The sequence below is a fragment of the Oncorhynchus mykiss genome, chromosome 1 (genome assembly GCF_013265735.2).
Source record: "Oncorhynchus mykiss isolate Arlee chromosome 1, USDA_OmykA_1.1, whole genome shotgun sequence".
In the NCBI taxonomy this organism is placed as follows: domain Eukaryota; kingdom Metazoa; phylum Chordata; class Actinopteri; order Salmoniformes; family Salmonidae; genus Oncorhynchus; species Oncorhynchus mykiss.
In genome coordinates this window covers 17,823,202-17,837,374 of record NC_048565.1, presented here as the reverse complement: position 1 = coordinate 17,837,374, position 14,173 = coordinate 17,823,202, and the positions used below count along the sequence as shown (strand labels likewise).

Here is a 14,173-nt window from a genome sequence, read left to right as displayed (position 1 = left end):
ATCAAATGATCCATGAGGATCTGCAACAAAATACTGCCCTTCAACTTTCCCCACAAGTCCAAAATGCCGTGACAAGAACAGTATAATTGCAATTCAGTTTGTATTTCACATGTACTAGGATTACATCAGAGAGTACTAATCCTTTAAGTATTTAATCTGAATCTAAACTTGATATACAGTACATTGGGCCGCACACAAACATGATATGCTTCTCTGTTGTCAAACCAGAAATGCTGGTTTGAAATTAGTTCTCATGGGTTTTATATAGGGGGAAGAGATGATTAGGGGAGGAAATAACATCCCTACGCAACATGCCCCCTGTTGGTGTCCAATATGCCCCTTGTCATTTTATATGTCAAAAGATAATTGGGGGAGGAAATAACACCCCTATGCTGAGTATGTAACTACAGAGGTTATTGGTTATTGGTTATTTCTCAACCATATGAAAAACTGTATTTATGTTGTACTGTTCAAACAATATATTTTAAGGTTAGATGTAGCATCAAGGACAAAGTCAAGTAAGTCAACCAAAAGCTACATACATAGTATAATTTACATTAAAGTCTGAATACAAGTTTGGGTACTCACAGTCGCCCACCACCAGGTATCAGGAATACTCCTGAATGGAGAGCCTTCGACATCCCGTTCTACCGAATGCAGGAGGGCAGAGAACATGAAAATGCCCATGGCGATGAAGAGGAAAAGACAACACACCTGCTGGTAGCACTGGCGCAGGGTGAACCCAAACGCCCTCATGCCGGTGGAGTGACGGGCCAGCTTCAGGATGCGAAAGATACGCATCAGCTTGACAACTTTGAGCACTTTGCTGACCTTGCTGACATGAGCCAGGGTTTTGAGATCTTCCTGGGCACTGAAGTCCTCCACGTTGGCAAACGCTTCAAATATCAGCTGGATAAAGTAGGGCATGACGGCGACCAGGTCCACCAAATTCAGGGAGCTTTTGACGAAGTGCTTTATGTCACAAGTCGTAACAAGCCGCATGAAGTACTCGATTGTGAAGAAGAGAATAGAGAAAATCTCTACCCATTCCAGGTAGGTCTTGCCAGAGAGGGTGTGGGACCTCAGTTCCTTCACAGTGTTGAGGGTCATAGCCACGATGGAGATGAGCACCAGGAGGCTAGAGAAAACTGCAAAGGATTTGGCCGACAGCGAGGAGTAAGGGTTTTCCATCAGGTCCCAGAGGTCTTTGCGAATTCCACCCAGGAACATGGTCTTGTAACCTTCCTCATCATGCTTTATCTCGATCTCCGCTAAGAGTTCCTTTTCCACCTTCAGATTGTCCCGGAGTTCATCCACCTTCTCCTCAAACAGGATGCGGCAACAGCGCTGGGTGTCATTCCAGCTCAGGCCCCAGTACTGCATCTCCTCCTCGAAGTTGATAGGGCACAGTTCCTGCATCACCCACAGAACGCCACTGCTGTAGAAATGAAAGATGTAGTAAAAGAAAGTTGGGTCGCGATCGAAGAAGAACTCGTTGCTGAGCACCGAGTAGTCATCGCACAGAGTGAGCTGTTTGACGCGGTCTGTGCACAGGGCCAAGGAGCCTATCCGTGTGCGAGGGAATCTGACGGCCATCTTCTTGGGAATGTGAAAGACTTTTCCCCCTACGTTGATGTTAATGTTCTGTTGTGGTCTCAACGTCTCTTTTTGGTGTCTTGGGATCTGGCCCGCAGGAGCAGGGCTGTCCAGGTGTTCCAAAGAGTTCCATGGCTTAACAGAACTGCCCTGGGAGAAATAGAAGGCCTTTTCTTTCTCAATGGACTGTGAGAAACTGGCTCCCAGCACATTGATGGTAGAGCGTCGCTCTTTCAGCTTAGTCTTTAGCTGAGCACTATTAGCATCCATGATGCACTTTCAAGACACTTTTGTTAGGTTTTCTGTGAGTGCTGGCTGTTAATTGTGCATAGAAACCAACCAGTCCCAAATGGGATAACAATAGCGCACAAGAATATTAGAAAATCAACCAGGGTGCAGTCTTCATCAGACGTTAACAGAAGAACAAGGGAGGAAACACTGCCGGAAAAACAGCTCCATCGGCTCAGTGCACCGTGCCGAGCCACCTGAAGCGTCTTATAAAAATCATCTAGGCCCAGTTATCCCATTCAGTGGCATTACTTCGTGCAGTACTTCTCAGTTGTGGTCCTGTAAGTCCAAAGGGCAACAAGGGGAAGAACAAAGCCTTGTTTTCTTCTCCTGATGAGGACCGTTATGTGGGGAAGAAGAGTAAAAGTCATTTGAGCAGAAGATCCATGAGGCTCTGATCTAATCTCATTGCTGCCCTTCCTCTTTCTTAAAGCAGTTATAAATAGGAGGGACAGGGGGAGATTAGTGCACACGTTCATGTGGAGATTTTGAACTTGGAAGAGGACGCTGGCTTCAACACTTGCACAAGGCTGTCACTAACACTTTGTCAACTGCTCTTTCTAAAGAAACGTGGTTTCCATCCAGAACCAACCCATGTCGTCTCTACTTCCTAGACACTTCATGTTGATCCAAAAGTGGATAGGGTTAAGCAATTTGGTAGTGAGAAGATAAGTTTGTCTGTTTCCACAGAAATTGTCATTAGAAACTCATTACAGGTCATAAAATACACATGTACAGAACATGGTAGATGCCAGATCCACTTTGCCCTCTGATTAGGCTAAGGAGGAATGTGCCTTCTTGCTGAAACATATCAATTTCTTTCAGATCTACACAAGTTCTTAGTGTAGGAACTAGGAGTTGTATCTGAACAGGGCCAGTCAGATCCCAGAGCCTAGTGTAGGGGCTAGGGGTTGTGTCTGAACGGGGCCACAAGTCATTTCTCTTAGACTCACTGTATTGTTCTCTCACCGATTACGTTTCACATCCTGAACCAGTTAACCAATCTTCCTCAAACAATGGCCGATGAATTTTCTTTGTTCAGATTTGAATTATGGAAATCGTATAATAATCTGCTCTAATTTAATTCTTACTGGGAACATTGTAGTAGACAGTTTCCGTTTGTGGCTAGATGAAGGGCAGAATGTAGCCATAGATAGCATAGCAGTCATTGGTGCCAATTTGTTACTTGTTTATTATTTCACCTTTATTTATACAGGTAAATCAATTAAGAACAATGAGGTCAATAATTCATTCAATCATTCAGTAATCCCCGCCACCGTAATCCACTCTACTGGACCTGATTGTGCATCATCAGAAAACTACTTAACCTGGATACCCTTTCGCCTCAGAAGACTTGAGGTCAAAAGTCCAACAGTCACCTAAGGCTATACATTTAGAAGACAGCCATGCACAAAGGGGCTTAACTATGGTAATGTTTGACAGGTTGATGTTCAACTGTCCTGTGATAATAAAAGTATTACTCTAAGTGATAGCTTTACAATGCTTCTGTATCTTGTTTCCGACGACATCTATCACAATAGTAAACCAAAGCTGCTTTATTACCTTGATCTGAACTAATAAGGAAGTAAGGGAATTAAGGCGCAGCTCTCCTCTCTGCTCATAATTCTTGTCATGTCTGATTTAAAGGCAACCACATTACTCACTGTACAAAGCAATTGCACATTCAAAATGTATCGTCATTATTGCAATTGCAGGATCAAGCCTTTTATCAATTAAGGTGATAAGATATATTATTTGCCAACTATGAAAGATAGCATATTAGTTAATGAAACCACCTCATGAATATGGAGAAAACTATTTTATTTCATTTCAATTAAATAAACTCAACTGTCAACAAGTAAAGATTAACTGAAAGACTATTCAAAAGTAACCACAAAAATGGTCAGGTTACAATAACGGCAGTCCTTCCAAAAATAAATAGAACCTCCATTCAAAACATAAATACAGCTCACTCAGTAGTTAAGAATCTAAAGAAAAAACAAAGAAGAATGCCTAAGATTAAACACAGGACAACAAATAATTTACAATAATCAAAAGGCAAACAATTGTTTTTCAATGAAGGCATAGCACCTGATCTAAACAACGCAGACCAGTACAAAAAATGACTCGATTACAGTGTTAAGTGAATACTCTACTTCAACGTCAGAGCCACATTCTACCCCCTTGTTGTCATTTTATATTAAAACACACCTCAACTTCAGTTGATCCCCAAACACCAGATAAGAGCAGAGATGCATGTAACTAGGAGCAGAATGTACAACCCATGTCTCTGTGTATGGCTGGTTCAGTTGTAAGGCTGGTACATTGTTTTGCACTATCAAATGTGGAATGATAGATACACACACAATGTATCTACATATTAGTCCAAATATGAATTACAAAACTTTCTTTGGACAGAGTAGTCAACTGAGTGCAAAGGGACATTGAGATGTCACAATGAAACTGTATGCATAAGGGATACAGTACCCCAGATAGGCGGAGGTGTCAATCTGTAGCTAAATAACTGATATGCATGAGGACCGCCAAGGCTAAGGACAATTCTAATTAAATTACAGTCAAGTCAGGAAAATCAATAGTTTGGAAAAAAATGTACAGAAAATATTGTTCAAGTCAATTGTACAAGTCATTTTCTAGCCTTCATTGAAACTGAAGTGGAAAGCCACAGTCAAGCGGGAGCACTGCTGGACACCGGTCTCTCTTATGCAAGTGGCTTGGGACACTCAGTTGCAGTCCAAGTCCAGCTTTAGCAGAGTGTCCTGAGGGAGGAGATGGCTGTATACTAAGCATATAGATCACATTCTTCACTTAAGCCCTTTAACAGAGGGCAGTCTGTCAGGTGAGGCACGGTTACGAGACACCAGGGGCCTTGGAGTCAATTAGATTACATGCATTTAATTAATCCTTTAAAATTGGGTTTCCTTAAATTAATATCAAATTATTTCATTTATTCTTCATTCCCATTGAGATCTATAGCGGTTTTAACAAGAATCCCTTAAATAGAAGTTAAAACTAAACTTGATGGAATGTCATTAAAACTGAGACATTGCGCATAATGTCAAGTAATAAATTGTATTAAAATTCCTTCACGTGCTACATCAATTAAAAGTAAAAATGAACCATACTAGATGCTTCACTGAGGAAATTGTCCCCCCTTGATACTGCCGTGAATAAGCCCACTGACTCATCCTGTTCAATGGCAGGGCTTACCTTGACAGTGGATCCTGGGACTCTTTCAGGGAGAAATCTTGGAAGGCGAGTGTCCTGGAGGGCTTGAACGCATCCCTCCACCACCACCGGGCAGAATATAGAGCGGTTAGTTTGAGGTAAGATTTTATATTAAACAATAATAAAGTACTACCACTAATGTATAGTTTAAATGTGCGTTTACATATGTTAATACATATGTCTTATTAGCCATCGAGAGCTTTGGATTTTAAGGTACTATCTGCAAAAAGATGATTCTGAGATAATTGGCTTTAAAGTTCAGAAACCTTTGTTGGTTTGAATATTGTCAGATTTTTATCTTGTATTCTTTTGAACATTAACAGGGGTATTTTGAGTACTATATTGGTAGAGAAACAAGGTAGAGGAACAAGGCTGTCGATAATGAAATTCTGACCAAAATGCAGATAGAACATAGTCAGTCCCAAGCGATCGATATATTAGGCCTTAATCGTGTTCATATTCAAAATCATGATTTACTGGCCAATCCTTAATATAGACATTTATACTGAACAAAAATATAACGCAAGAATTTCAAAGACTAATGAGTTACAGTTCATAAGGAAATCAGTCGATTGAAATAAATAAATTAGGCCCTGATCTATGGACCCCCCCCCCCCAAAAAAAAGAAAATTGGGCCGTGGATAAGAAAACCAGTCAGTATCTGGTGTGACCACCATTTACTTCATGCAGCACCACATCTCCTTCGCATAGTGTTGATCAGGCTGTTGTGGCTGGTGGAATGTTGTCCCACTCTTTAATGGCTGTGTGAAGTTGCTGGATATGGGCAGGAACTGGAACACGCTGTCGTACAGAGCATTCCAAACATGCTCAATGGGTGACATGTCTGGTGAGTACGCAGGCCATAGAAGAACTGGAAAAAGTTCAGCTTCCGGGAAATGTGTACAGATCCTTGCGACATGGGGCTGTGCATTATTATATTGAATGGCGGCGGATGAATGGCACAACAATGGGCCTCAGGATCTGGTCACCGTATCCCTGTGCATTCAAATTGCCATTGATAAAATACAATTGTTGTCTGTAGCTGATGCCTGCCGATACCATAACCCCACCGCCACCATGTGGCACTGTGCTCACAACTTTGACATCAGCAAACCCCTCGTCCAGGCGATACTATACACGCGGTCTGCGGTTGGACGTACTGCCAAATTCTCTGAAATGACTTGAGGCGGCTTATGCTAGAGAAATGTACATTCAATTCTCTGGCAAAAGCTCTGGTGGACATTTCTGCAGTCAGCATGCATGCTCACTCAAAATTGGAGACATCTGTGGTATTGTGTGACAAAACTGCATATTTTAGAATGGCCTTTCATTGCCCCCAGCACAAGGTGTACTGAGTAATGATCATGCTATTTAATAAGCTTCTTCATATCCCACACCTGGCAGGTGGATGGATTATCTTGGCAAAGGAGAAATTCTCACTAACAGGGATGTAAATACATTTGTGTAGACAAATAAGCGTTTTATGCATATGAAACATGCATAAACATTTCTGAAACATTTCTGGGATATTTTCTGGGATATTTTATTTCAGCTTATGAAACATGTGACCAACACTTTACATATTGCGTTTATATTTTTGTTTGGTGTGTACATTTCTTTATTACAAGAAACAGAATAAGTATGCTGTCTCAATGTAGAACTAAGGCACGTGTCAAACAAGGGCCATTGGTCGAATTCGGCCCGTGACATTTCTATCTGGCCACGCAATGATTTGTATTGTAAATTCATTTTTGGCCCATGATGCGCTGCATTGCACAACAAGTCACAGCAAGTACTGCCAACGTGCTGCACTCAAAATGGTAGTGCATTGCCACACCACACACACACGAGCCAGCCAGTGCGCTGTATCATGTCACTAACGGCACTAACGGCAGTTTCGGTTCAACGGGTCAATGCTGTAGCCTTCAGAAAATGTTACCTTGGTTGTCAAAAAGTTAAGATATAAAATTCGTACAGTGCAGTCGGAAAGTATTCAGACCTTTACTTTTTCCACATTTTGTTATATTAAATCCTTATTCTAAAATTGATTAAATGCCCCCCCCCCCCAATCTACACACAATACCCCATAATGACAAAGACAAAACTAGTTCAGAAATTTTTGCTAATTTATTAAGAACAAAAAATTGAATTATCACATTTATATAAGTATTCAGACACTTTACTCAGTACTTTGTTGAAGCACCTTTGGCAGCAAGTACAGCCTTTGGCAGTGATATGTCACTGACAGAGCTCCTCTGTGGAGATGGGTGAAACTTCCAGAAGGACTACAATCTCAGAAGCACTCCTCCGCCTTTATAGTAGTGGCCAGACAGAAGCCACTCCTCAGTAAAAGGCACATGACAGACGCTTGGAGTTTGCCAAAAGGAACCGAAAGACTCTCAGACCATGAGAAACAAGATTCTCTGGTCTGATGAAACCAAGATTGAAGTCTTTGGCCTGAATGCCAAGCGTCACGACAGTGAAGCATGGTGGTGGCAGCATCATGCTGTGGGGATGTTTTTCAGCGGCAGGGACTGAGAGACTAGTCAGGATCGAAGCAAAGATGAACAGAGCAAAGTACAGAGAGATCCTTGATTAAAACCTGCTTCAGAGCGCTCAGGACCTCAGACTGGGGGCGAAGGTTCACCTTCCAATAGAACAACGACCCTAAGCTTGAGAGGAACTGCAGAGAAGAATGGGAGAAACTCCCCAAATACAGGTGTGCCAACAAAGTACTGAGTGAAGGGTCTGAATATCTAAGTAAATGGGATCAGTTTATTTGAACTACATTTGTAAAAAAAAAAAGAAAAAAAAAGAAGAAGAAATTGAGAAAAAAAACGATTTAGTCAATTATAGAATAAGGCTGTAATGTAACAAAATGTGGAAAAAGTCAGGAGTCTGAATAATTTCCAAAGGCACTGTAAAATGCTGTATTAGCTACTTATATAGACTGATAAACTACAAATTAGTGGCCAATGTGTACCTTAAAATTAAAATAAAGGGTTACAGTTGTTTTGCATATAAACAGCTGCTGTGTCTATATAAACCATAAAGGCACTGACACATTTATATCACATATCATTTGAATCTCTCCTTACATCTGATTGATATGATCTTTTGTACAGTTCCACAGATGATGTATACATACACCATAAGAGATCTAAATATGTTGGATTAATTGCTAAAAACCCACCTATAAGTGAAAGGATTCCAGCATAGGTTGTATCACACACCGCTGGGTCTGGAAGTGGGTGAGAAACATCTATATAAACACGAAAAATAACAATTCTGCAATGAAATATATTGTATAAAATATACTAAATGGAAAATGTTTTGTACTGCTCATGTTTTGCCATTGTTACTAACCTCGAACAAGAGCCAATTGTTATACTAGATGTTGTACACACAATAATAAAGTAAATTAGTGCCTTTATTAAAATAAATCTCAAAGCGCTTCATAAGCAAAAAAGCAATATGCGCAGAGTGTACAAAACATTAGGAGCACCTGCTCTTCCCATGACAGACTAGGTGAAAGCTATGATCCACAGCTAATTTTCAGTTTTCCCCACCTGACTTAGACCACTGCCAGACAGCCATAGAAACATTCTGGATTGAGAAATTGCCCTTTGCTAAGAAGCCATGTTTCTTTTTGACCATTTATTAAAAACAAAAACACAGTAAGGAACTTAATTGTTACCCAAAAATTATTTTATTGGGATAAAAACTGCTGCTGCTGAACCACCCTTCATTCCACTTCCGCATGCATACTCACCATCACCTGTTGGAGAAACGCAGGTGAAGCTGGGAGAGCCTGTTCCAGAGAAAAGGTATGGCACACACTCATATGGACAAACTCTACTGGTATTTCCACATACAGCAGAGCCTGGAAACATAAGTGATATACCATCAGTCAAATAACATGACAAACTGGGGTTGACTAAGCGTTTGTGCCTTGGAAACATCACACAGTTCACTCCATGGGCTTAAAGACAAACCTTTTGGTTGAAGAACTGGGTGAACGAGAACCAAGGCACCAGGGAAAGCGATATTAGGCAGGATGACTCTGAAGAGGCTGCCATTGTGCTTGTCAGCACTACAGATTGAGTGGGTGGCCTGTTCACTCCAGTATACATGTCCCTGATAGAGAAGTGAGAGAGCAGTGAACAAACATTTGGCAACATCCAGAATACCACACTTCAGAGTGTATTAACGTTTACATTTCAGTCATTTAGCAGACGCTCTTATTCAGAGCGACTTACAATTAATGCATTCATCTCTAAAAAGCTAGGGGAGACAACCACATCAGTCGTAGTAAGTCATTTTTCCCTCTGTGGTTGTTGATTATTGCTAGACAAAACATTTTCAGTTCCTGCCATAGACTTTCAAGTAGATTTAAGCCAAAACTTTATCTAGGCCACTCAGCAACTCTAGTGTATATTTGGCCTTGTGTTTTAGGTTATTGCCCTGCTGAAATGTGAATTAATCTCCCAGTGTCTGGTGGAAAGCAGACTGTACCAGGTTTTCCACTAGGATTTTGCCTGTGTTTAGCTCCAACTCAAGTCCTTAACGATTACAAGCATACCCACAATATGATGCAGCCACCACTATATGCTTGAAAATATGGTGACTGGTATTCAGTAATGTATTGTATTTGCCCCAAACATAACACTTTGTATTCAGGACAAAGGGTTAATTGCTTTGCCAATTTTTTTGCAGTATTACATTAGTGCCTTGTTGCAAACAGGATGCATGTTTCGGAATATTTTTATTCTGTACAGGCATCCTTTTCACACTGTCAATTAGGTTAGTATTGTAGAGTAAGTACAATGTTGATCTATCTTCAGTGTTCTATCACAGCCATTCAACTCTAACTTTTAAAAAGGCACCATTGGCCTCATGGTGAAATCCCTGAGCGGTTGCCTTCCTCTCTGGCGTCGGAGTTAGGAAGAACACCTGTATCTTTGTAGTGACTGGGTGTATTAATACACCATCCAAAGCACAATGAATAACTTCACCATGCTTAAAGGGATATTCAATGTCTGCACACAGTGAGTCCATGCAACTTATGTGACTCGTTATTAATATTGGGCAAGATGACTAAAAGGGTCTTCCATTTTGGTTCTCAGTACAATACTGACGAAGTTGATGGGCTGTTCACTCTAGTAAACACAGAGAGAAGTAAGGGAGCCGTGAGCAGCAGAGTGTATGGAACAGTAGTATTTCCACTGAAATGTCAAACATGCTAATTGCTAATCCGTTAGCTAACATTTTTACAACACCAATAATCACAAAACATTGATGGATTGATCACAATATAACACTGTTGAAGGTAACATATTTCTTAAACGCTGTTGAATATGGAGATAATACGGGGTGCTACTCTAAACATGATTTGTTTGTGGGTAATTGTGTGGTCACAGAATGGCTGCCCGTGATTCTAGCCAGGGGAAAAACAGCAGTCTTTTTATAGCCTATTGTAGATGTAGTATTGTATGTACAGTGCATAAGATTCACACATGCGATTCCTCCTTCGGTGTCTGTGGGGGGGGGGGGGGGGGGGGTTCTTTATCATGAGTGGGTGTACCTGCCTGCTGTTGGCCTTACTTGTTTATAGTTGTTTGCTCCAGTGGCTGGCTGCCAGCCACACACAAACTGGCTCCTGTCTTGCACCCTGTCTTTCACACATTGATAGGGATCTGGAGCTTGCCATAAAGCAGTGTACAACATAGACCCTCCTCACCCCTCTACATTTTTGTAATCTAAAAAAAATACATACACGTATATACATACATACATACATATACACACACATACATACATACACACACACAGTGGGCCAAAAAAGTATTTAGTCAGCCACCAATTGTGCAAGTTCTCCCACTTAAAAAGATGAGGCCTGTAATTTTCATCATAGGTTCATCAACTATGACAGACAAAATGAGGGAAAAAAATCCAGAAAATCACATTGTAGGATTTTTTATGAATTTTATTGCAAATGATGGTGGAAAATAAGTATTTGGTCAATAACAAAAGTTCACCTAATTTCAGTTTGTGACAAAACAAGCATTCATTGTGTAGAGAATCATTGTAACATCTAAGCCACTGAAATCTTTTCCATAATCAAAATGACTGTATTTTGAGCTGGTCAACAAAATTGAATATAAAAGACGCAAAAACTAAACTTAGGAACAGGAAGTATAGAAATAGCTCACAGAAGGGCCCCCCCGGGTGGCGCAGTGGTTAAGGGCGCTGTACTGCAGCGCAAGCATTGACATTCACATAAAATCACGTTAGTTAAAGGAAGCTGTCAAGTGGTGCAAATTCCCCACCTTGGGCAGGTGGGTTGGTAAATATTTGAACTGGGTTACAATTTGACAGGAACCAGATCCAAAGGGAAAATATTCAAAGATCTTTTCTGAACCCTAAGTGCAAACAAGAATCAAATTAAATGTTATTTGTCACACGCACTGAATAGTGAAATAGTGAAATGCTCACTTACAAGCCCTTAACCAAAAATAAAGTGTTAGGTAAGAATAATTGAAACAAATAATTAAAGAGCAGCAGGGCAAATAGGGACAATGCAACTAGTCTAGGTAGCCATTTGATTAGCTGTTCAGGAGTCTTATGGCTTGGGTGTAGAAGCTGTTAAGAAGTCTTTTGGACCTAGGACTTGGTGCTCCGGTACCGCTCTGCTTGTGGTAGCAGAGAAAACTGTCTATGACTTGGGTGACGGGCCGTACGCACTACCCTCTGTAGTGGCCTGCGGTCAGAGGCCGAGCAGTTGCCATACCAGTCGGTGATGCAACCAGTCTCTCGATGGTGCAGCTGTAGAACTTTGAGGATCTGAGGGGGGGATAGGCTTTATTGTGCCCTCTTCACAACTGTCTTGGTGTGTTTGGACCATGATAGTTTGCTGGTGATGTGGACACCTCAAGGAACTTGAAGCTCTCAGCCTGCTCCACAACAGACCCGTTGATGAGAATGGGGGCGTGCTCGTGCTCTTTCCCTGTAGTCCACAATCATCCCTTTTGTCTTGATCACGTTGAGGGAGAGGTTGTTATCCTGGCACCACACAGCCAGGTCTCTGACCTCCTCCCTACAGGCTGTATCATTGTTGTCAGTGATCAGGCCTACCACTGTTGTGTCATCGGCAAACTTGGTGTTGGAGTCGTGCTAGGCCATGCAGTCGTGAGTGAACGGAGTACAGGAGGGGACTGAGCATGCATCCCTGAGGGGCCCCCGTGTTGAGAATCAGCGTGGCAGACGTGTTGTTCTCTAACCTTACCACCTGGGGGCGGCCCATCAGGAAGTCCAGGATTCAGTTGCAGAGGGAGGTGTTTAGTCCCAGGATCCTTAGCTTAGTGAGAAGCTTTGAGAGCACTATGGTGTTGAACACTGAGCTATAGTCAATGAATAGCATTCTCACATAGGTATTCCTTTTGTCCAGGTGGTAAAGGGCAGTGTGGAGTGGAATAGAGATTGCATCATCTGTGGATCTGTTGGGGCGGTATGCAAATTGGAGTGGGTCTAGGGTTTCTGGGATAATGATGTTGACGTGAGCCATGACCAACCTTTCAGAGCTCTTCGTGGCTACAGGCGTGAGTGCTACGGGTTGGGAACAGCTGACACTCATGCATGCTTCAGTGTTGCTAGCCTCGAGGCGAGCACAGAAGTCATTTGGCTCGTATCACTGGGCAGCTCGTGGCTGTGCTTCCCTTGGAAGTCTTATAGTTTGCCAGCTCTGCCACATCCGACGAGCGTCAGAGCCGGTGTAGTACAATTCAATTTTAGTTCTGTATTGACTCTTTGATGGTTCGTCGGAGGGCATAGCGGGCTTTCTTATAGGCTTCCGGGTTAGCGTCCCGCTCCTTGAAAGCGGAAGCTCTACCCTTTAGCTCAGTAGCCTGTAATCCATGGCTTATGGGTATGGACGTACAGTCACTGTGGGGACGACGTCATCGATGTACTTATTGATGAAGCCAGTGACTGATGTGGTGTACTCCTCAATGCCATCGGAAGAATCCCGGAACATATTCCAGTCTGTGCTAGCAAAACAGTCCTGTAGCTTAGCACCTGCGTCATCTGATCACTTCTTTATTGACCCGAGTCACTGGTGCTTCCTGCTTTAGTATATGCTTGTACACAGGAAGATAGAATTATGGTCAGATTTGGCAAATGGAGGGCGAGGGAGAGCTTTGTATGAGTCTCTGTGTGTGGAGCAAAGGTGGTTGAGTTTTTTTTGTTTTTCTTCCTTTGGTTGCATAGTTACATGCTGGTAGAAGTGAGGTAAAACGGATGTAAGTTACCCTGCATTAAAGTTCCTGGCCACTAGGAGTGCCGTCTCAGGATGAGCGTTTCCTGTTTGCTTAAGTCCTTAAATAGCTCATTGAGTGCGGTCTTCGTGCCAGCATTGGTTTGCGGTGGTAAATAGACGGCCACAAAAAATATAGATAAACTCTTGGTAAATAGTGTGGTCTACAGCTTATCATGAGATACTCTACTGCAGGTAGAGGTCGACCGATTATCGGAATGGCCGATTAATTGGGGCCGATTTCAAGTTTTCGGTAATCGTAAAAAATTTTTTTTTACACCTTTATTTAACCAGGTAGGCAAGTTGAGAACAACTGCTCATTTACAATTGCGACCTGGCCAAGATAAAGCAAAGCAGTTCGACACATACAACAGAGTTACACATTACGCATTTTTTTAGATCAAATCAAATTTTATTTGTCACATACACATGGTTAGCAGATGTTAATGCGAGTGTAGCGAAATGCTTGTGCTTCTAGTTCCGACAATGCAGTAATAACCAACAAGTAATCTAACTAACAATTCCAAAACTACTGTCTTGTACACAGTGTAAGGGGATAAAGAATATGTACATAAGGATATATGAATGAGTGATGGTACAGAGCAGCATAGGCAAGATACAGTAGATGGTATCGAGTACAGTATATACATATGAGATGAGTATGTAAACAAAGTGGCATAGTTAAAGTGGCTAGTGATACATGTATTACATAAGGATACAGTCGATGATATA

General features: G+C 41.7%; 1 protein-coding gene across 1 annotated transcript; it reads right to left on the bottom strand.

Annotated features, from left to right (window-relative positions):
• Positions 1-435: 435 nt before the first annotated feature.
• On the bottom strand, positions 436-2,401 carry LOC118942967 (potassium voltage-gated channel subfamily V member 2-like). Its single transcript, XM_036958378.1, has one exon. The coding sequence runs from the start codon at positions 1,864-1,866 to the stop codon at positions 553-555; it is 1,314 nt and encodes a 437-aa protein (XP_036814273.1). The 5' UTR covers positions 1,867-2,401; the 3' UTR covers positions 436-552.
• Between the last annotated feature and the right edge of the window lie 11,772 nt (positions 2,402-14,173).